Raw genomic sequence first — 25047 nt, forward strand, 5'->3', positions numbered from 1 at the left:
TTAAATATCTTTCAGTTCCAGTGTTAAATGTTCATTAGGATTTAAAACGTATTGGTCTCTAAGAACATGTTCTTGCATTACTAATATACAACTTTAAAATGGTCTCCAAACAACAATATTATCGTTTATCTCAATAACTTTTGGAACAATTTATCGCCCAGCAAGATTGTAAAGGCAACAATAAAGTAATAAATTATGTTTTATGCACTAAACGCAGTAAAAGACATCACTTAGTAGGAAGCAAGTAATACTTCAAGAAGTCTTCTATGCATCGTCTCTACCTGGTGCTTTAAAGCTTAACTGCACAATAAAAGGCAGGATGCGTGACAAATGAGACATTCAAGTCAAATAACTGACTCCCTTCCTCAGCTGCCACTGCAGCGTATAGATTCTGTTAAAGGAGTTATATTTGGTACATTTACCTCATTGCTCCAGTAAACAAGTGTTTGTTACACGAAGAAACAGCAACATAATGATTTTTACCAGAGCAAGCTGCTCGTCTCTTTCTGTCTGGCTCATATTTGTGGACACGTGTTTGTACAGCCGAGTGGCGCTCAAGCTGTTGTTCTTAATAAACCACATTGTTTAGCTAGAAAGACTCAACAAGAGAGGAAATAGATTGGCCTTATAATTTATTCTCTTTCATAAGAGATGCAAAGATTCATTAAAGTTTCAAAAGGCTGCTACACAGGTTTTATTCCTGTTTTAGCTGCTGATATTTCCTTCATTTCGGACTGTTGACGAAGCTTTGGTTTTAAATATGCACGACTCTAAACACTAGCAAAAACATTAAATATTCAAATTTTAAAATGGATCATATTTGGAGGAAGGCAGCAATTCAAGAAAGAGGAAGACTTACTTCAGTTTAAACTAGCTGCAGCTTTATAATATTATGCTTCTGAATGAACCATGGATTATTTTATATGTATGAAATCCTAAAATTTAAACGACTATAGTTTAATTTCACCTACACTGCACATCTTCTGGAAATGTTAAATCTCAAAAACTGACATTAAATCCATTCACTGATGTCAATCAAAGTTTTTGACTGACCAGCTGAAAATCATCTTATTCAGGTCACAGACTTGGTTTTTTGATGCAGCTCTACACTGTTGTTCTGAGATTTTCTGTTTTGTGAGACAGCCCAAAAGGTTTTGGACTTTTCTTTGATGTATTTTTAATCATCGTCTTCTGATTCTCCATCACACATTTTAAATTACTTGCAAAAACTGACCTTGTGAAGCAACGTCTATTTAGCTGCACATAATCAAGTGGATTAAACAGAATCACCTTCAACTGTGAACCTTTATCCTTTACTGGATAAAGGTTTAAAATAAAGCTGGACTCTCCTGGAAAGCAGATTTTAAATGTTCAACTGCAAATAATTCATTTAAAGGTGACATATTATGTTTCCTTGATATGGCTGTGGGCTACGCAAAACATGTCTGTTAAATCTTTTGCACAAACTCATTGTAGAAATATTCAATTTTAGCCTGTTCAGTTCTGCTTGTTTTGAGATCCTTTCAGAATGAACGCCCACAACTCGACGTTTACACTCGCACATAAAAATGGCTTCAAACAGATGAGCAATTACACAGCCATACATCTTTGAAAAGCATCAGTAGAGCCTCATGCACAACCAACAAGAATGGAGCAAGTAGTTTCTGAATAATAAGTCAATAACAAAATACGCGTCTCTTCCAGCAGCCATTGCACTGCGCATACAGCAGTAAAATCAGCTGAACAAACATGCTTGAGCTCCGCTCTGGTTGCTAGGTAACGGGGCTGTGCCCGCTGATTTGTGATATCACATTCTGGACGTTTTTGAAATGACTCAACAAACATTAACTTCTTGCCAAGACAACGCTGAGCTGACCCAAATGGAATCACAAAAACATCCAAAATGTACATTTTACACAACAGATCCACTTTAAAACAAAACTGAATAAAGACTGAATAGAAAGAAAGGGCTGAATCAGGAGAGGTTTAAAATATTGTTGATTCAGTGTCTTCTACTTTACTTTAAGAGAATAAAAAGTATATTATCCACTTAATGTGCTAAACAGCCTTCAAAAACACTTTAAGGGCTCAGAGGTAAAGAATGGGAGGTGCTTTAGTTCTTTTATCTTTTTATCACTTGACAGGAATCAATTTCCATACTAATGCTTTGCATAGAGCATCTTCACATCAGAACCACGGTTATCACTTAAGCTACAAAACGATAGCCTCAAAGACCAACGGTGGTGAAAGCAACATCTGCTTTATGTTCGCTGACAGAACAGGAGGATCTGTGTCAGTATTTGCTGAAGCACTGAAATTATTAAAGCATGCGTTGGCTTGTTTATTTACTTAAGCAGCGTCCCGGTGCTCTCTCTGTGGGTGTGGACGGCTTTGTGGGGAACGCTGCTGTTTCTTTTGGACTGGGCTGCGTGCGGTGGAGTTTGCAGGGTTCGCTCGCTGTGATGTTACTGTAGTGTTAACATTTAAAAGCAGCCCGGGGAGCTGTGCTGAGCTCTCAAAATAACCACTTCTTACCTCTGCTGCTGACATTTCTGACTTTGGACCATTATCATAGCAGCAAACAGACGGATTGGCTCACTACTACGAACAGACCAACCGTTTCAGCTCATGCACATTTAAAAAGCACATGCAGAAAGAAAATCTAAAGAGAAAATCTCCTTTAACTTAACTTTAACACACTTAAAGCTGTTTTCAATAAAGATTAGAAATACCTTAAAGTCCTACTAAATAATGTCGTATTCGCTTAAACTGAGATTGAGTTTAATCGAGTCTTTACCTTGTTTTACCATTTATAACTGTTAAACTTTGATGATACTAGCAGGTGGTGTGTGTGGCTGCAGGCCGTTTGCCTCACCTGTATTTCTGCAGGATCTGGGTTTCACTGACCCAAAGCTGATATTTACACACAGTGATTTAATGTCATCTTGCCAGAGACGCTTCCCAGAGAGAGATTGATTCAGGGCTGAAAATAGTATGATGACAAATGCCAACAAATCAAAGTGAGATAGTTTGTGTCATACTCCCGAGGCAAAAACAGCATTTTCTCTTATAATCAAGTCCTCATTCAATTCCTAGTTTATTGCTTTTTAATTCCTGTCTCTCCTTCCCACACATTCAAAAAGTTCACACTATCTGATCAAGACTTTCTGAACAGATTAGAGATTATTTTATTCTGCAGAGTTGCTTCAGCACAAGCAGAAATTCACCAGTTAATTAATTTCCAACCCTTCAAATTGACCTTGTGCAGCCGTGGTGAAGCAACACAGAGTGCAGGATGAAGGTCCGGGCAAATGAGACGGAGCAAAACGCGATGCTGGTCCACGTTTTCCAGTAACATTACACAGAAAAGAAAAAAAAAAATACATGTGTGATAATAAAATACCTCAAAGAAAAACAATGTAATAAATGGTAATGTGTGATACAAGTTTTGCCCAAGAAAATTGACAAGACTTCAACACACAACTATAGACCCTTAAAAAGCAAACAAAAAAATAAATTACATTAAAACCAAGTTAAATTTGTTGTAAGATAAATCCCAAAGACGTAATGAGCCGACAAAAGGCTTAGATCCCTCTACAATGTGACAGAATATAAATCTAGAATTTTAATGTCTATCAGGAATGTCAGCGTTGTTAAATCTGATTTTATGGTTTCAGTTTTTAAATTGTTTAACATTTAAATTTAAAGGAACTGACTAGTTTACTTTATGAAAGGCCCCATAAGACACAGGACCGGCCCTGAACGGTGAAATCAGCTGCACTGCGCATTTAACTTCAGAAATAAAAAAGTGCTTTTGCCTTTTTATTTTGTTGTATAAAAATAACTGGTTTCAACTTCTTTCCATCAAATGTTTGAACTTTATTACAAAACTGTGCAGTTTGAATATCAAGCACTTTCAAGGACTTTCCAAATCTTGAATACAACTAATGTAGATTTTAAAGGACTTAAAGCAACTGTACAAACCCTGGAAACATAAAATTATCCCCTAAAAAACATAAAAACAAGCCTGTTTATGATAAATAATAAACACAAAATGATTTTATTCAGTTGGTATTGAGGCTCTTTCTTTCCCAGAGAAACTCTATTGAGCAAAATCCACCATCAATGTAAATTATTGCTTTGAAACTACAAAACGCTATGAACTGCTTCACAGAAGAGGTTTTACACAGAACGTTTTATTCATTCCTACACTCAATGAAGCACTTTTTACCTCCAAACTGCTGCACAAGCTTGGAGGTCTGCCTTAGTGAATAAATGTTACGTTAAATAGCTTGTTCTACCTTGAAAACCAGTGGAACCAAAACTACAACATTTTTAGAGATAGCTAAAGGCTACAAGCAATAATATGAAGGATCCAATAAGCTTTTGTTCCTGAATGATTTCTTCTCTTTGGCTTTCCAGTTTGTAATTTTAGTTTTTAAGGCTTTGATAAATGTTTTAAAAATTCTGATCAAGAGGAAACTTCTTAAAATGAGTAGAAACAACTGCTTCTAATATTGTGTCTAAAATTACAGAATAAGTCGCCACTTAGGGATGGAAACCTAGAAGATTATTAGAAAAACTAATCACTGTTTTATTGTCAGAATATCTTCATAATTCAATATTAGATAAATGAAAAATTCAGTCAGAGGAAACTATAAAACTGCAGGGAGTGAATTTGTTGGAAGAGTTTAAATATTCACAAAATATCTCTCTGCAGCATGAAAAGCCAGCCACTTTAAAAGGCAAAAACAGATTAAATTTAATTAATTGCAACTGGAGTGGGACTTTAATTTCACCAACAAGAGCAAATTCCAAACACTGTTCTAATGAAATGGAAAACAGCTGAACGTTTAAAAGCAGAATCTCTCTCAAATAAAGCAGAAATCTTTCTGAATTTATCAATAAACAAAGATAAGTGATTCTAGCATAAAACGTTGTCCACCTCTGCTTTACAATGTGTAAAAATCTCATCAAATTCCCATGGCCTTTGAAAGCAGCATGACAAATATATTGTTGAGTCTGCAGCCTTTGATTTAAAGTGTTGCCCTTGAGCGCTGCCATCCTTATCAAATCACATGTAAACGACCCCGGCCTGCTACAAAGCAACTCCACACAACAGAGAAACACCACAGGCACGTCGTTTACCCACCTCTACCAGAAGCATGCATTTAGAGATCGCACTGCATATTAAGGTTTATGATGCGAGATGCATCTCTCAGCCTAATGCATGTTTTAAGATTGCCTGATGTGTTTTTTTGCTTCTATATAAAAGTTATACTACAAAATAAAATCCACACCATCTGCCTCTGGCTGAAGATCTGAGGTTTGAATAAAGATCGAAGTGTTCAGGTTCAGTCGCCATTTGGCACATTTCTGTCTGACTAATTGTGACTTAATAAAAACAACACCATATTGACCAGTTAAGATCCGACATAGTGCATGTAGAGATGGTGGAACTAAAATAACAGAGTCTCCTTCACTCTTCTATGTGGCATCTAAAAATTATTTAACCAATTATTTTACTACAGGAGGGCAATATATGAACAATGCAGCCCAGAAGTTTTAAACCACTCCTAATCCCTTTATATTTCACTTCTAAACAAATTTACAAATCAAATTTTTTTCAGTACATAAAACCTTTAAAGCCACAACATATAAATTTGACCTGAATCAGATTTTCCCGCCCATATTCGAATCGCCCAATGTGTAGTTCTCATGTGACATCGCACTGAACTTTGTAACTGACAGGCCTCTCCCAGGCAGTTGCTATGGAGTTGCTATGACAACGATAAAAAAAAACCCCACAAGCTTAGAACTAACTCTCCCTTTGTTCCTGTCTAACTTATAAACAGCATAAATACATTACAACTATTACTAAAGCACAATTTGAGTACCCTACTCACCTGTGTGTAACACTAAAATAAATATCAGCGATATTTACTGAAGTATTTACTGATGAACTAGCTGAATTACCTTTTAACTGCTAGCTAAGATGAACATGTAGCCTCAAACACTTCTTGGCTAAAGACCTTTGGTCTCGTTTCTTAGACATGTCTTACAGACATTGATTGTTTTCTGGGTGTAGATTTTTAGGACACATACTCCTTTGTTTGTTCTGTACCAGTGAAGTTTCTCTCTTCTTTTAGGACCGCACTGCACAATGCGTCATCATTATTTCTAAAAAAAATTTAAAATGCTTCACTTTCTTAAATGATTCTGTGAAGGAATTCTCTTTGGGAGTAAAATATAAAGGGATTAGGCATTTTACAACATAAAAAGCTACAAGTAAGTACTATTTGTACTTGCTCTGCCAGTCTCCAGTACCTCATTATGAAGAGTTTGCATGTACTTTACAAATCCATGCAAACATTGATTGGAAGCGTCCATGGATTTCAGGCCATGAAGCTCCTACATGGTGTAAACGCTCTTCCCGTTCACTAGATGGTTAATAACTATTTTGTAGTTTGAGATCAGAGGCAGATTATCCACATCACTCGACATATTTTCTTTCTCAGGTTGATCCTGCCAGCAGCCATTCTGTTCATGCATTTTTCTCTCGCACATTGGTCAAGAGTGTCCACATATTTTCTTTTGTGGAAAATATGTTGCGCTTGCCCACTAAGATGACACGGATCATTTCCCGTTCAGACTTGTGAGAACTACCTATTCCGATCTTTTCACCCTCCAAAAAAAATCCCATCTGTGCAGCTTCCATATGTGGTAATAAAATCGGATACAAATCAGATTATTTAACCACGTGCAGTCTGAATGGTCAGGTCACAGTTTATACAATTTTTACATCATAACTCTGCACCTAGTCATGTAACTAGTTCCTACAAACTTCTGACATAAAGACTCTGGATTTTTATGAACTCAAATAGAAGACCGGTTTCAAGTCTTCTTTAGTTCTAGTGTAAAAATGCTTTTTATGTATTTCACAAATCTCTTTATATTTTACCCCCAGAAAGAATTTCTTAACTGATTCATTTTAAGAAGCCAAGAGTTTTCAAGCCTTTTAAAATAATGACGAGAGTACGCAGTGCGGTCCGAAAAGAAGAGAAAAACTGCTATAGAACAAAAGAAGTAGTATGTGTAGATATGTCTAAGAAACAGCACCTGACGCCAGGTCTTTAGCCAAGAACCATGATACTGTTTTCCCTCTGTCAAACCATGTTGTCTTTGTTATTTTTAATAGATTCAACTAAAAAAATTAGAACAATTGGGTTGTTGTCAAAGGCTGCTAGCAACTAAAAGACTAAATATCCAATTTAAAATTGGTTCCTTGCCAAGTTGTCCGTTATTTCAAGACAACCTTGAGTTTAAAAGCCCTTTTATGCCGGAATCAGTCACAGATTGATGTGAAGTGGCTTATTCCTTTATAAATTCACATAATGCAGCACAAAAAAAAGTAAAGAGGCAGATAATTTTCAAGAAGACGTTCAAGAAACCTTAAGGACTGTTGAGCAAGAATCCCACAAGAAGGAATATGTCTCAATTTATTTTTACTAAAATTAAAGCCCACAGATGACTACTAGGATGGATCTAAATTGTCTTTCCATAATAAATGAATGTAAATTAATGCAGAAAAAGTTAATTATAGAGGTTCAAGACAGCCAATGTGAAGAAATAAAATCCATTCCCACAATACCTCAGTCATTAATTAAAACGCCTACAGAACCAGACTAATATTTTTAGGAGCAGCTCAAAGGTTGCACTAATCAATAAGTCCATGAATTTGGTTAAACTCAAAAGAACTGAATATTTTCTCCGTCTACAAGACCTCTCTTCTTTTGACTCTTTCATTAACTTGCAAGAGCCCATGTCAGTCATTATAACATCTTTTTCTGCGCTAAGATTCACCTTGTTTGTCTGCATCGTTGGATTCCCATGACATTTCAGCGCTGACTGACACACGATGTCGGGTTGAAGAAAAGCTCCCAGCACAGCGCTTCGCAGTCTTACAACGCCGCTTCTCTATTAGCGTCGAGAAAAAGCATTTCTGACAGTAAATAAAGCTGAAAAGGCTTTTACGTCTGTTTGATGTCTGACACATGAAAACTGCTCAAAAATGAACACCATAGTCAAGAGAAAGAGAGGAGAAAAATCCGGTTATTGCTGCTGTCTTATTAATATTTAAAACGTAGCTAGCTATGATTTCCTTCCTAGGCTCTGAAAAGACATCAAGATCAAAAACGAGTGAAAGATTTGGAGTTGTACATTTCAGTGAAAAATAATTTATTCCCCACGTCACAAATATTTCAGCCAGAAATAACGTAAAATGTGCTGGTTCCTTTTGAAATCAGGTTATAACAAGAAATAAAATTAGGAACCATAACTATGCATATGATACAGAGCTCCACATTACCAGGTCACCAGGTGACTGAACCCGAACTGATGCTTAGAACAGATAAATGTGTGGATGTGTCAAAACTTTCTCCAGCTGAACAGAAACAAAACTGAAGTTATTATTTTTGGACCTAAAGAGGAACGATCTAGAGTTATAGACCTAGAGTTATAGATCTAGAGTTATAAATCTAGAGTCATAGATCTAGAGTTATAGGTCTAGAGTCATAGATCTAGAGTTATAGATCTAGAGTCAGTGCACAGCTTCAGTTATTACAACTAAAAACCAGCGATCAGCCCGAAACCTGGGAGTAGTGATGGACTCTGACCTGAACCTTCAGAGCCACATAAAGACAGTTACAAAGTCGGCCTTCTATCCCCTGAAGAACATTTCCAGGATTAGAGGATAAATGTCTCGGCAAGATTTGCATAAACTCATCCATGGTTTATCTTTAGTGATATGCAACAGCGTTTCCACAGATCTGTCTAAAAAAAAAAAAAATTTTTTTTTTAAAAATCACACCTGCAGCTGATCCAGAACGCTGCTGCTGGTGTCCTCACCAAAACTAGGAAGACTTTACAATGCTGTTGTTAGTTTATAAATCACTCAACAGCTTAGCATGTACAATGCATTAAAGATCTGTTGTTCCAGAACTGTCAGGTCTTCTGGTTCTAGAACCAAACATGCAGAAGCAGCACTCAATTATTATGCTCCCCTAATCTGAACTAATGTCCAGAAAACTGCAAAACAGCTGAAACACTGAGTTCATTTAAATCACAACTAAAAGCCCACCTGTAAAGAGTTGCTTTTGATTAGTACTAAATGAAACTGATCAACTTATTTGATGTGTGTTGATGATTTTGATAGAGGCATTTGACAACGTGTAATGTTTTTACGATCCAAAATAATTTGAACAAAAACTTCCTAAGACAATTAATTAAATTCAAAAATACTCCATTGGTCCTGGAAGGAAAAGTAAATGTAGTTCTAACTCATACTACACAATTTTCTTCCCAAAAAAAAAAAAAAAGCCAGTGACAGTCGAAGCTTAATATTGGAGTGGCCTACTCAAAGTCCAGGCTTGTGCAAACAGCTAACATCTGAGATGTTTGCATCTGAAATTACATTAATGGCTGTTAAAATCTGTAAAAGAGATTGAATTCATATTTAATAAATGATATGGCTGAATTTATATTCATTTGTTTTATTTATTTTTATTTTTAATTTAGTTTTTATAATGCTGGAATAGTTTGAGAGTAATGTATTTTGTTATATTTTTTTGTAATGTGATTTGTAATTTATTTAATTTTCTTTGTATGTTATGGAATACCATTATGTCGTTTTTGTAATGCCGATAAAAGATTATTTAATTTGGAATGTTTGGTGGGGACTCCTGGAAGAATAGTCCCCTTAAACCCTCAACTAAACACATAAATAAATAGTTTCCTGCTCTGTAGTGTATAGGAATGAGGGACAAAGGCAGTTTGTGTGAAAAGGACAATTAGAAACCCCAACAGTTGATTTGCTTTAAGTTTTAACCGCCACAGAAAAGCCGGGCTCCGTCTCCTGCAGCAGGAGGAAAACACCTAATTAAGTTTAATGTTGTTCTGGATTATGAATGCAAACCACCAGCCCAGGTGAGACCACCTGCATAGCAGCAAAATGCAAGGATAGCTGAGAGTAGCTGAAATTCTCAAAAGAAATAAATTCCCTATTAGCATTTAATAGCATTTCCCTGTAGCCTCCAAACCTCATTTAAATACACAAACTATCAGCAGATAATAAAGTTAACCAAGCGAAGCCCCTTAATTCTGCTGCACGTTATCCAAACAACAGCAAGTCGGCCTTTAAGACATCAAATCAATGCTAATGTTTCACATTACCTGCCTGGAAGAAATTTCATGCTTAATTTCCATGTGTAATCTAGAAGATAATGTGGAAACTTTACTTATTTTTTTCCCCCCAGTAATTACTGTTCACACATTATCTCGTGTTAGCGCCGACTGGAAACCCAACCCGCAAAACAAACACGGCTGTGCTACCAAGATAGAGAACACAATACCTTGTTGACTTCCAGGATTTCTCTCCTCTCCTCGCTGGTGAGGTGGCTCTGCCCGCCAGATCGGTCCTCATGTTTGGAGCCGTCGTCCTCCACAAAGGGTATCAGTTGCTGGAAAGGAGAGAGCAAACAAAAGTGTGGCTTTACTACTTACTGCAAGCAAAGGAGCCGGACTCAGACAACTGAGGCAGATAAAGCTGCACCGTTACACGGCACCTGTGACGCCAAAATTTAGTACTTCCATTTACTGCTTCTAAAAACAACCCAAGCACTTAAAAAACACACACACACAAAAAACACATCCTGCAGGTATATTTTGGCAATAAATTTATTTTTTGGTGTCTGGAGAACGAACTGTTTCAAAAGCCTTTAGGATGCAACGTCACAAATCAGAAGGCACTGCCCGTTACCTAGCAACCCCAGCAGAGATCTGCTTGTCACCTAGCGATCAAAGCGTAACTCCAGCAAGTTTGGTCAGCCGGTTTTACTGCTTTATGCGCCGTACAATGGCTGCTGGAAAAGATAAGTGTTTTGTTGTTGACTTGTCTTCCAGAAACCACTTGCTGTAATCTTGACAGATGTGTAGGAGCCTCTACTTCTGCTTTTCTAAGATGTACTGTCGTATAATTACGTGTCTGCAGCCATTTTCACATGTGAGTGTAAACTTTGAGTTAGGGGGCGTGGCCAGCAGCAAGTTATTCAGATTTAAAGTGACAAGAGGATCTAAAATGGATCATTCTGTAAGAAACTCAAAAAACAGACTGCATCTCATTATTTAAGAATGATTTTGTGCAAAATGTTTCTTATAACCCATAGATTTATGCTCACCTGTTCAAGAAAGCATTATATGTCACCTGTAAGGTTTCATATTTATTGTAATAAAATCTGTTATCAGATTTTATTCAGCATTTTCTTATTTTTCTTTCTCAAATAATAAAACAGACTGAGCATTTTATCCTCATGTAACGTTTAGATTGAAATGTGCTCTAATTTCACTCTCAGATACACTGCATGACCCATCGGCTGTCTTCTACTCTGGTTTCCATGAAACAACAGAAAAAGGGGGATTGAGTGTAAGCTCTCCAGCTCCGGCGGTCTGATTCGCCTCTCTGTGAGAGAAGGAGACAGCAAGTGAGAGATTAATTCATTTTTAAACGCTCTGTGTGCTTGACCTTGTCTGCTTGACACCACCAAGAGGCTGATGTGAAAGAGATTTCAGGCTATGGCTGCATTCTGGGGAGCCGCCTGGGCCGCCGCATGCTTTCTGACGTCATACTGCCCCCTGGTGGTCAAAACAGCGATGGAAGGTGAGAAGCAAGTTTGCTGCAATTTTTTAAAAGCTAGAATGTGCAAACTAAAACTAACCAACTAAATACCTAATTATGTCTTTTTGTAAAGGGAAATCATACTGGTTTATTCACACCCTACACGGCTCCAGTAGGGATTTCATCTACACTCATTATGCGCATGAATATCATCATTTGGTGTTTTCTGGCTTCTTTTCTTGGATGGATTATACAACTGACGTCAATAAATTATAAAAACAGGCTGTACAAGTTTGGATTTATGAGGATTTTCTGTAATTACACAAGCTAAAATTTAATATTTGACAAAATAATCCTTAGCAATTTGAAGATAAACACATTTTGCTTCTGGCATCATCCAGTAGAAAATCTAACATCCAAATTTAATTTAATACTGGAGTTTTAACCAAAACTCCAGTATTAAGGCTGAGCTGAGGCTGTCAACACTCCAGATGTTTCACGCTAGCTGGCGTTAGCTTCTCTAAAACCACTTCTAATGTGAGATTTGGTTTATTTCTGTTGGAACATCCAGAGTTGTCAAAGTTAAAACATTTAGCTGAGCGTGAAAAATTTGGAGGCAGTAGTTTTTTATTATTCCATCCACTTTGTGCCACCATGTTTGACAATTGGTATAATTTGACGCTTCAAATATTATTGTAGTAATTGTGCCAAAACAGCTCAGTCTTTAGCATGGAAACCAGAACTTATAGTCTGTGAGTCCAAATCAAGGGGAAGTTTGTAAAAATCTGTTAATAATCCAGAGGGTTGTATTTGTTTTTGTTTGGTGCCTCAGATACTAAATGGCTCAGAACCAAACGTTTACTTCAAGTGAACAATTTACAACCTTTTTCCATCAAAGACAAAGATTCAAAATCTATCTGAGTTCAGATGTTACATTTAGACCATTTTAAAACTGACTGAAATCAAAGACTTGCTGTTCGTATCGTTTTTGGGGGAGAATTTCTAGGCAGAGGCAAGGTGTAGAGGGGAACATTGATGTTACTGCTTTACTAAACCTTCCCCTTATTTCTTCTTCTTACAGGCCTTTGGTTTGAATTCACACCAGGCTTGTTTAGTCCAGTTTAACCAAACTCTGGTTTGTTTGTCTAGAAAGTTCAGTTCTTGCGGGGTTGTGAATCAAACTGATGCGTTCAAAGAAAGCAAACCTTGTTCCGCCTAAAAACATTGGTCTTAGTTCAGTTGATGTGAACTGTGGTGCAGTTTGAGTGAATCTGTACATAGAAGCTCCAAAAGTAGAAAGTGGATTATAGCACAGGGCATTCTGGGTAAATACAAATAAAATAGACGCACGACTAGCAAAAGAAATTACCTATGGTATTTTACTAAAGACTAGAGAAATCCTACCAATCACTAACATCTGACGCTACTCCATTTTTGTTTACAGTTTGCGAAGAAGGAAGTTGTGCTCATTTGTTCTTCAGAGGTTTTGGTGTCGTTTCCTTCACTGGTTCATGGTGTAGCGCCACCACAGGCAAGAAAGGGAACAAGTTTGTCAAAGGGTTGGCTTTGTTTGACAGAGTGCAGTGTGAATTTGAACCACTGCAGCTGAAAATGCAGCAAATATATAAATTTTTCTCCCTAATCGAATCGATACCAGACTATCAGGTGTGAAAACACACCAAGTATCTCAGGGTGTTATTCACAAATGACAGGAAAATGGAAAATGGAAAATGGATTGGTGCAGCATCTGAAAGAACTATTAAAATGGCTTAAATCACAAGCCGTTTAAAATTATTTAAACTATGCTTAAAAACTAGATCTGTGCCAAAAGAAATCCCACAAAATCAAAAGACGACTGGTGAGAAGAATATCCAACCAGCAACAAAAACTGGTTATGGTGTAATTTTAGGAATATATGTTGTTTGTGTTTAGAGAAACTCCAGAAAAATAAAACTTGTGTATGTATGAATATATCTAAATCACTGACTGGATTGGTATGAAACAAGCTTAGTTTGTACAAGAAAAAGCAAAAATATTCCTGAAAGAACGAAGCTGCTGTTGGCAAAAACAAAGTTAAACAAACATCATGGAGCCTCTCCAAAACTCAGACATTCATAGCAGACAAGATGATGAACAGATTAGGTTGGAGAACCTCCAAGAAGACGCTTTTTCACTCCAACTGTTTTGGATAACTTTACTATAAATGCCCCAAAGTTTTTGGTTAATTTCAGTTTCGCCTGAAGCTTTGCAGCTGCTTGAACCAAACGATGGCTGAAGCGATCAAACTAATAACCAGAGTGAAACAAGCAACACAAGAAAACCTGGAGGGAGTGCAAAAAGAAAAGTTTGTATAATTCAAACACTTTTCAAGGTGGGTTTTTCAAAAATTAATGCAAATGAACTAAAAAAAAAAAAGACTAATTATATAATTTACTACTGTTATTACTAATAACATTTTATATTGTACAGTAGGGATAAGATTAACTAAAATAAAACAAAATTTTATATTTTGAAATGTTTCTCACACACCTTATACACCTGACTGGTCAGAGAAAAGTTACAAAAAAATATTTATAAAAAAATGTTCTTGCTAAGTTTTCTCACATTTAGCAAACAGAAATAATTTTGGTTATTCTAACTAACCAAAAACAAGATAAATTTGGTCTTTTCTAACTTCAGACAGCAAGAAAAAAAGTAAATACTGTTTTCCAAATTTATGCTTTTAGTCAAACAATAGATTGCTAATTATTAGAAAACTGCGCTGTTTGGTTATTAAGTGTTTTTAAGGACCAAACTTTGAAAACACCTCACTGAAATTCAAGCATTTTCAAGGATTTCCAAGCACCCTGAAAAGGTCAGATTGAAATATTTAAATCTAAACTGAAGAAGAAAGGTGAAACATTTCACCCATTTGGGTTTCAAAAGCACCAATAAAGGAAAACTTCCAACCCTGAGAGTTTTCTGGAAAAACTCCCAATCTAAACTGTGACCTTAGAAGAAGAACATTGACATTGTGTATAAGCTGCATCCCAGAAGGAAAACGGTAATGTTTTTCATCAGATCATTTAAGAGCAAAACCGATCCACAGATCGAATCCTGAAGGTAGACGGTCGACTCTGGCGAGGGAGCAGGAAGGAAATAAAATGTGCTGAGCACAGCTGGGGAAAGATGGATGCAGAGAGCACTGTGCATGCGAGTCAGAGTAAATGTATGTGCGAGAATGTGCCTGCGTGAGTCATAACCCCGGCCTTCTCGACAGAAAGATGGATGTGGTTTGCAGCCTGACAGAGAGGAATGAGCTAATGAAGTTCTCCAGGTTGCCTCGGTGAGACAAGAGGAAAAGGGCAGAGGAAAAAAAGCGGAAACTGGAGAAAAAAGAAAACAAGTAATAAGAAAATAACAGGGCGAACGGATAAGGAGAGAGGGAAATGAAACAGCTTGACTGTTCGCTGCAGGAAATGACAAGAGCTGCGGTGAAGTTGAGCAAGAGTGAAATGGAAGAAAAGGAGAATTTGGTGCCTTGCAGAAAAATTTATGCTCCCTAAAGTTTTTCCACCCAACAGCCACAGACTTAAATGTGTTTTATTTACATTTTATGTGACAGTCCAGCACAAAACAATGAATAACTGTGAAAAGGTTTCAGCAAAACGTGAAAGGTAAATCATGAACATCATTAATTTGACAATAACAAATTCTGCTGGAAGATAAATTAGTTATTGCGATAAACAATAATATTGTCACTTTGAGGTCATTTTTAAGAAAAATAATGGTGATGGCATAAAAATGCAATTATACTTAAAGACCAATAAACTTTAAATTCTCACAAACATTTAATACTGGAACTGGAAGGCATTTTAAATATCCAAAATAAATAAACAAAACCACAGAAAAACCAAGTAAAATGAATTATAAAGTCTCTGTAAACAAAATTATCTTTAAAAAAGAAAATGGTTTAATTGAGACCAAAACACCAAACTGAAAAGTTTTGTCATCCAGTTTTTGGTAGAAAAAGGAAAACAATAAATTATCGAGTTTGCTTTAATTTCTCATGTGATTAATTGATTTATTGTGACATTTAATCTCATTTGAATCCAATCGATTCTTGTTTTCTAGAAAACTTCATGATTCAAACTGTATTATAAACACCAAACAGTGAAGCCAGAAGTGTCCAAACACGTGGTGATAGGACCCAAAAACGGTCAAGTTAAAAGTAGTCAAAGGACACAAAGATTGTTAAAATATTTTATTTTATTTTATTTTTTTTTCCCCCACCAGGGGGTCCTTTCTGTCTTTATTCAACAATAGGCTGACAGGAAAGGGGGAAGGAGAGGGGGGAAGACATGCGGCAAATGTCGTTTGGTCCGGGAATCGAACCCGCGACGAGGACTGAGGGTCTCCAAGCGTGGGGCGCGCTAACCTCTACGCCACCGGAGCACGCCCCTTGTTAAATTATTTTAACGTTACATTTTTAGTTTTAAAAGTAAATCCTTCTGTAAATTTGTACCTTGATAAATGAAACCAAATTTAATGTTTCAACTGTTGATTTCTGTTTTTTATGACAACACTTGTTTCTGAAATGCGCTAGACACATAAAATTTGACTTGATTTTGACAAAATAATTTTACAAAAGAAAGTTTGTTTCTCATTTGCAGAAAAATGGTAAATAATTTTTTTAAAAGTGTTGTTTTCTCTTCATGTGTGTCAAATTATTGGAAACAACAGGATGTGATTTGCATTTTCTTAAAAATCTCGCTTTATTTAGCCTAGTTTAAGAAATCGGTGCGCTAAGTCTGCGTCTGGGTATCAACTTCTAGAGGTTGGAGATCTTTTATGCTATAAAACTAAAATGAAAGCCATAAATGTGGCTGATAAAAGAAGAATAACTTATGCTTTCAATTTGGGGAAGGTTTTTTATTTTTTTAAAGTGTTTTGCCTCATTGAATCTGCATAAACTGCCTGGAATGCTGAACCAAATTTGTGGTCTAAAGTCATACAAAATGACTCAAAAATTAAGTTTTTTTTCTCTTAAATCAGTAAAATAAAGTATGGCATACATATGGAGTCAGCCCTGTTTAATTTCATCCCCTTAAATTGCTCTGCTTTGCACATCTGCTGGCTGAAATGTTTGCCAATTCTGTATTTAAAAACATTGAGGTTTGTAGTTGCAATGTGATGAAAAAGTTCATAAGGTGTGACATGTCCAAGAAACTGTAAAAATAAAAACTGGCCAGCAGAAAAAAGGAGAAAAAGAGCAAATATTGAACAGGAAAAGGAAAAAAGATCAACTAATCATGTAAAGATGGAGAAAGATGGAGGGAAAAGCTGCAGCTAACGCCAGCTGGAGAGGAAAGGAGCCTGATGTGTGCACTCAGTCCAGCTGTTCATTAAACAGGTCTGCTGCTAATTAGGCTGCGATGAGGTCACACCGCTCGACTCATTGATTCCACTTCCTGTTTCAGGCAGCCAATAGCGAGCTGCTGTCAGGCTGGCACCTGAATTTTCCCCAGGATGATAAACGACGCAGCCGCTGGGCCAAAATCAACAACGCTCAGCCCCCGTCAAACACAGTGAGCTAAATTATTGGCTGGTCAGCGCCGCTCCGGGCCTCCAGGGGAAATGAATACACATTTAAATAAAGGTGGAGGAAGGAGGTGGAGGTCAGGCGGCAACAGCAAGAGGAACATGTCGCCCTCATCGCAGATTTTGATTTAGAGGTGGAAAAACAAACTCCTGTTCAGATATTACTCAACACAAGGTTGGCATTAAACACAAATTTGTTCCAATTTAAAACCCGTCTCCTCCCACATCCTCCATTTTCCCCAGCGGGAGCCTGGAGAGCAGGATTAGCTCTGAGGCAATCTTTACAGATCGGGATGCGACTGTTGCAGCCGCAAATCCAATCAAAAAGCAGCGGAAAGCCACGCTGCACATGAAGAGCAATCAGAGTCTCCAGGAGAAAGTCTGGGTGTTTGATTTCACATGTACCAAAAGCAAACCACCCTGTGTGCAGACCAGAGCTGAAACCACAAAATGTTATTAATCCATCATTGAAATAAGCCTCAACTAATTTAGTAATCGATTATAATTGCCGCATACAAAGTGTAAAAAAAAAAAAAATGCCGTTTGCAGAAAAAAAAAACGCAGTCAGATTGGTAATTAAGTCAAAACTGTATAAAACACAAATTTTGCACTTAAGATAAAAAAAAAAGTGTCTTTTTTGTCAATTATGTGGCATAATTTTAGCTTCACAAATTCTGTGAAAAGTTAGGGTTTTTTGCTGCAGATTAATCCTTAGCTACAAATAATCAAACAAACAGAGGAGGAATTATGTGTTACTGAATTTTAGGTGATACAATATCCGTTTTATTTTTTTTTAAAACAAGGAATTATATTAATTATTTCAATATTTTAATATATTTTTAAATGGTTAAATAAAAGTTCTGCAAAATATGACAATTACTTTTGTTCAAAAAGTTAATTAATTGTCAAAATAATTAATGGAATAATCATTTGCAGGCCTAATGCATTTTTATTTCTTTAAACTGAGCAGCAGTAGATGGCAACAAGTGGGGGAGGGGAAGCAGTGCAGTTCTGCTCTAGATGTTTTAAGGAAACTCTTTGGTGTCATGTTAAAATGGATAAACTACTGGAACAATGATGGAAAATGTAACTTTATTCCCTTATCCACCCCATATTTTATCAAGACGGCTCTTTTTTTAATCCTTTTTAAAATCTTGTAATTTAAAATTTATTAATGCTAAAAGAAAACAAGTTTTCCCAACATTAGCTTTTAGATATTCACTTTAAATTTGTCATGTTTACCACATTTTCAGATGTGATTTTTCCCAGGTTTTGTCACGTATTTTTAATATTGTATAAAATATAATGAGCATAATCAAAGCAACTCTCCAGGTTTGGTTAGGAAATAACATTATATCATGATGTAAAACTAAAAGAAAAGTTGATTTTACGTAACACTGCCCCTTTAAGAGATGAAGCATGTGTTAGATAGGAATAAATAAATAAATCTAAAGAAGAAAAATGAAACTAATCTTGTGTTTTAGAAGAATAAATACATAACCTGAATTATACAGGGACAAATTTATATATTTTAAAGGAAACTGTATTAAATGTAGTAACTCAATCTGTTGATATTGACAGAACCTCTGACCTCTGGGGGAATCGGGTCCAGCCCGGCGCAGTTCTCGTTGCATTTGTCATAGACCAGTCGCAGCTTGCGAAAGAGAACGGAAAGCATCCGTAGATGCTCCTGAAGTTTCCCCAGCCGGTCCTGATGGGTGTTGGGGTGATACGTCACTCCATTGGGCAGCTGAGAAGAAGAAGAGACAGACCTGGTTCATTTATCTGCACTAAAGGATAAAATAAGGCAAAACTGTTGGACACTTTGATTTATTTTAATCCCAAAATACCTGAATTTATATCCAATTCTAAAAAAAATACTTGTTTTGCTGTCAGATGTTAGAGAGTATAAATTTAAATATTGCACCTAAAATTAGTGTAAATCTGGGTATGATGCTAATTAGATCCACTAGGCACATAAGGAATGAAACAGATTTTTCAATCTCAGTTTGATTATTTTTATTGATGTTCTCAAACAAGACTTTGAAATTGAGGAAAAATATAAGTTTGTATTTCAAATGCAGCCAAATTTCTTTGCTGTGAAATCCAATGAGATGCAAGCCCCTTCTTTGTGAAATGAAATCAGTTTTACAAATTCAATTTTAACATATTTTTGTACAATTATTGGTGTTCATACAATCAACATTTGTAGCATTCATACACCAGCCTGGTTGCATTCGTAAAGTAAGATGCATGAAGCTTATTAGCTTAGCTAGCAGCTGAGGGGTTAAGGATCCAACATATTTTGAAATAAACCCAACAACAGAAAAAGTTGTAATATAATTAGACAGCTCAGATCTCCTGAAGCGTAGTTAACTTGCTTACTTAGCGCAGCTTCACGGAAAATGTTCTTTTTACAAGATTAAATCCAAATTCAGCATCATCAAAACAAAGTCTTCCACCATGGCTGGATGTTTTTTTGTTTTCTTTTCTTTTTTCAGGATTACTGGCATTAAAAGCAACAATGCATTCTTTCATTGAGAGGATCAACAAGCCTCTGAGGCACCAATGTCTGATTATAAACATCCTACATAACATGAACAAGCCTGCCTGCAGGGCGAACAAGGAGACAGAGAAACGGAGACGAGACGGGAATAAAGAGAGCGGAGGAGAGAGGATGAGAGAGGAAGAATTTTTATTAGTAAGACAGACTGTGATCTTAAGAAACAAGTCACAACAATGTTGTTTGTGAATTCTGCTGAGTAAGAAGAATGCTTGTTGGCTTTGATGCAGACAAGCAGCAGGAAGAGCGTCACGGAGGACGATGGAGACGTTCAAGTTGACCTCGACTTTCAGAGAACGGAAAACTGAATGTGGATTCAGGGAAAACTGAGCAACAACCAAATAACTAAAAAGAATCAAGTGAACATAAAATTTAGACATCAGCGTGACCTCAGAGAAAAGGATCACGACTATTCTTGTAAACAGAAATGAGTAGTAACTAGTTACATTTACTTGACTGGAAAAAATGTGCCAGTTACCTTAAATGAAGAGCAAAAATGTATCACATAAACCTAAAGTTTATATTGAAGTTATACTTCTTGTTTGTACACAAGCTTTGTTGTTCTGATGTTTTTTATCTGCTGGAGATCAATAAGTTACAATAAACACTTTATATATTATCACTGAAAATATATTACGCTGCTCTAATATACACATTACCTATTTAAGTATTAGTTTTATGTAAAATTTATAGCTGAAAAAGAGTCTCCTCTGCCAGGATGTTACTTTAGTTTTTTCACATACATTTTCACTTTATATTGTGTGTTTAATGACAACATTTTAAAACAGAGAATCAGATTTTTGGATCAGTTACTCTGTACTTATGTCACCTTTGTTTCAAATACTTATTTCTACTACAGTACTAGTAAATTTCAAAAAACTTTAAATATACTAGTACTGTATTTACATTTTTTTTCTCCCACTAAGATGATTTTTAACTTACATTGCTAATGATTTAAAGTTGGCTGGTCAACTTTAAAAAAAAGCTACTTTTTACTTTTTACTTGAGTAAAAAAAGTTCAAGTGATGCTATTCTTACTTGAGTAAAATTTTTAGCTACTCTACCTATTTCCACTTGTAAACAAAATAAGCTGTTAGCTAAAAACGTCAAGCAAGAAATCAATTTTGCAAAGAAAGCATTTATTCTTCAGAGCCCCTCTAATTGTTTTGATATTATAATTAAAACTCTGTTTTCAGCTGCATCTTCATGGGAGAAGAAGTGGAGGTGGTTGAGGAGAATAAATATGTTGGTGTTCACCTGGAAAACAGACTGAATTGAAGGGACAAAGTAGGCAATACTGAAAGTTTCTTAAGAAAACTTCGATCCTTCGGTATTTATAATCAGATGTTGCACAGATTCAACAATCTAATTTTTTCTGGGACTACTTTGGAAGATCTGGAGTTAATGAAAAGAGATTCATCATAAAAATCAAGAACATTTGATTTTTATGAAGCATACGCTTCATGAGTCTGCATTAGAACAACCACGTCTTCAGTCAGAGGCTTCTCTAGATATGTTGTAACAGAGACAGCTACAGGAGATTCTTCCTGATCACAGCCATTGTGAAGTACAAACTACAATAACATTTCATAATTAGGCCAGAGTGGTGATTATTATTATTATTGTGTCAAATTAATTGGCTTTCTGGATGCCTAAACGTATTAAAAAAAACCTCATAAAACTTGGTGGATGCGTCAGACCGGTGTGACAATTACGTATTATAAGTCCAGGAAACGTGATGGTTGGATGGACAGAACTTTCAAACAGCATTTTTTCCTCTAACTTTCTCATTTAACTCCATTATCTCCATAATGATAATGTGGAAGATACTTAAAGTATTTTAAACTAGGGATCTTCTAATCTACCAAAGGTGACTAAATTATTACAAGTTCAGCTTTATTCCTGTACTTAAAAAAAAAAAAGTACATTCACTTTGGGGTTGCACTAAGCCAAGTTATCATCATCCTTTGTCAGAGTGATATGTCCATTTATTTAGGTAGAACCACTGGACAAATATTAAAGAACATCTAATCCATAAAGTTTTTACACATGTTGCACTATTTCATGTCATAGTGAGGTACATGGACTGTGAAACAGCAGCTAAAGTTCAAAATAGCATCTCTACTAGCTTATAAAAGCTCTGAATCCTAGAAAGTAAATTAGAAAGGGAAAAAAGTGACTCATGAGCAGGTAGGAACAGACCTGCATGTTCCTGAGTAGCTGAAAGATCTCCATCGTCCTGAGGACGATGTCTTGGACAGTCTCCTGGCCGATGCGACACAGTGAGGAAGTGTTGACATCTCTGGCAGCCTGGGTCTGCTGCTGCTGTTGAGGCGGAGGAGGCTGACCAACGAAAGGAGGCACTAGAGGAGGGGTCGTCATGGAGACGGCAGGTCAGGATGCTGAAGGAGGAGAAGGAGCAGCAAGTGTGGGCCCGGGTGGAGTCTCCTTTAAGGCTGATCTACATCAGCACACCTTTACATTCCTTCAATAAAAGGAAAACTCAATCCATATTACTGGTTTAATTGGAAACAGAGAACATTTTACATCACTATGATTAAAATACAAGCAACTCTATAAGTTAAACAGCTGTTACACACACTGATCGTTACAATAAAAGTTATACATTACATTTTAAACAAGTTTCACGTTAGTTAATAGCTTTAAAATGTTATTGTGGACTATCAACAGCCTCTTATAATAAGTGACGGAAAGAAATTGTTGCCTAAGCTAACTCAAACCATACAACTTCATCTTCGTTTGCTTAAACTGACCCGGCGCGACCATAAACGCAGCATTTAACTGAATATTGATGTTAACAGCTAATTAAACGACGGATGATGTTACCTTCGAGGTGATAATTTTTCTCTTTCGTTGACATCTTAAGCCCTGCAACAAGAAACAAGCTTCACTTAGGCACAGCTGCTGCTAATTGTATTTCAGTATCGCGAGAATACGGCGTTCCAGAAATCACGCAGTAAATTCCAGAATAGGTGCGCCCCTGTCTTCCTTCTTCTTCTGGTTCCCTTTCTTCGTTTTCTTTCTGGTTATTTTTTCTAGATTTAGTTATCATATAGAGTATTATTCTCTAATAGTGATAATAGATTCCACATTTTATTCCCTGTATGGAAGAAGTGTCTTGCTGAAAAAGCATTGCGCACTGTACATTTGCTTAGAATTATCTTGACATATTTGTTAAACAGAGAAACAGCGCCCCCACCTGGTATGTAATTTGTATAACATTAATCGCCACACATGCTAGAGAGCTTGGCACCAGATTCAGTTTTCCATGTCTGCGACGCCGCCATATTGGCAGGGTCAACTAGTCGTTTTTCAGTATTCAGCACAGGAGCTGAAACTTTTCAGCAATAGTGACTGCAGACTGAAAATATTCTTTGTATAGTCAAAAAATCAATTTAATTATATTTTATTGTATGAAACAAAGCCCTTAGAACTCCACTTGTGATTCATAATTGCCAAAATGACACAAAGTAATTGAGGCCTGCTGACTAAAATCTGGACTAATTTAGCACAATACAGCAGAATGCTACAAATTTATTCAGTCTATGAATATCTGCTATTACCACCTCTATGTTAAATGTGCTTCTGTCTTTATTTGTACAGATTTGAAATTAATTGTATAAGATTTTTATTTAGTAAGAGAAAGATTTGTCTTGTGGCTTGAAAAGTATTTTATTGCAGAATTCCTATTGTTAATTTAAAGTTCACCCTTTAAAATTCTGTCAAACAAGAGTTTATGTCATCAAAACCTGAAAGGATTTTTTTTTTTTAAGAAATTGGCTTTTACTCTGCTAAGAAAAGGTATAAAAATACAATCTTATTTGTGCTGCCACAACTTAATAATTAAAAATAAAACAATTGAAGGTTGACTTGAAGGAAAATGCATGCTTTCCTTCTCTTCCTGAGCAACTTATCACTGCAAAGCAAAAAGAAAGTGTCGATCAACTCCCTGCAGACTGATGGAAAATAGGTAGATTTTTGGCGTGTTGCTGGGGTCAAACCTCAATGAGGAAAAAATTTGCATCAAAGATCTTCTATCACAGTGGCAGAAATCTTATCATTTTCACATCTCATTACCTCTGCTCTCCTCAGACAGTATACTCTACATGAAAGAAATCAGCTGCTTTTACCTGCAGCATCAGTGGTGCTGCAGTCTGAACAAACATCTACAATATATCCAGATAGAATAATAAAAACAGGAAACAGACTATTTTACAGTCAAAAATAACCTGGAAATGAGCTTTACCGGTCATCACTTTCAAGAAAATGGAGTAGTAATTATTAGTTTAAGGGGTATCAGCATTAAAAGGGATTATCTTTGCACTCTCTAGAGCATTGATCATGCTTTAATTAAATAAGTGGCTCCTCCAGGGAAATACGCTGGAATGAAGGGGGAGCAGCGAGTTACTCTGAGGGCAGCTGCATGTAAAGTCCACTCAGCTCTTCAAAGCAAATTCACTTGAAAGAGCCGGGATTAGAGCTAAATGTTCAGTTAATGGGCAGTAAAAGGATGCAAAAGGGCCTTTACTGTATTTAAACTGTTAGAATCACTTTAACATTTCAATTTTACACTACAATAATTTCAGTTTTCCCTCATAATTAGATGGCATGATGAACAATTAATTTGAATTTCAGTGTTGACTGAGTGGATCTAATAAAACATTTAATCATTTTTGTAGTTTTACAAATGTAAAAAATACATATTTTCTCTTTAAACCACATGTATCTCGAGGCCCGTGGGCCAAATCCGTTCTGCCGTGGCTTTTTATGTGGCTCTGAAGAGTCTAGATTAAATGTGTTTAAATATTACTTCATGAACCAAATCAATTGAGTTTTCATCCGTTTACTGTGAAATTATATCAATCAGCACCAATAATTGGGAGATCATTGCAAATTTTTCTCAAAAATTGTCAAAGACTTTCTTACTTGTACTAAACAGCTGCTTCAGTTTTAATTTATGTCATATTATAATCCATAATCTATACAGCAAGTAATAAAAAGTTGCATCTACCAACATAAATATGCGCAAATATTTCCCAATTAGTACCATAAACACTTTGAATTTAATTGCAAAAAACTCCCCAAAAGTATCACAAAATCCTGACGGGACTGAATAATGTTCAATATTATTGAATTTTAAGAATTCACTGATACTTTAACAGTGTGTGAACCGGTTTTATCAATACATCCTGGAACAACCGGCCCTTTAAGA

General features: G+C 36.2%; 1 protein-coding gene across 4 annotated transcripts in view; it reads right to left on the minus strand.

The window, feature by feature from the left end:
- Positions 1-22786, minus strand: part of med30 (mediator complex subunit 30) — a 45424-nt gene extending 22638 nt beyond the window's left edge. Inside the window, exons 1-4 of one of the 4 annotated variants that reach the window (XM_044139033.1) lie at positions 22662-22786; positions 22017-22299; positions 18843-19001; positions 10410-10517 (exon numbers count right to left, since the gene is read on the minus strand). In XM_044139033.1, the coding sequence (XP_043994968.1) occupies positions 10410-10517; positions 18843-19001; positions 22017-22196 (447 nt within the window). In that variant the 5' untranslated portion in view covers positions 22197-22299; positions 22662-22786. The other 3 variants (XM_044139035.1, XM_044139036.1, XM_044139037.1) reach the window with 3 other exon arrangements.
- Between the last annotated feature and the right edge of the window lie 2261 nt (positions 22787-25047).

Source organism: Gambusia affinis, linkage group LG14, assembly GCF_019740435.1.
Source record: "Gambusia affinis linkage group LG14, SWU_Gaff_1.0, whole genome shotgun sequence".
NCBI classification, from domain to species: Eukaryota; Metazoa; Chordata; class Actinopteri; order Cyprinodontiformes; family Poeciliidae; genus Gambusia; species Gambusia affinis.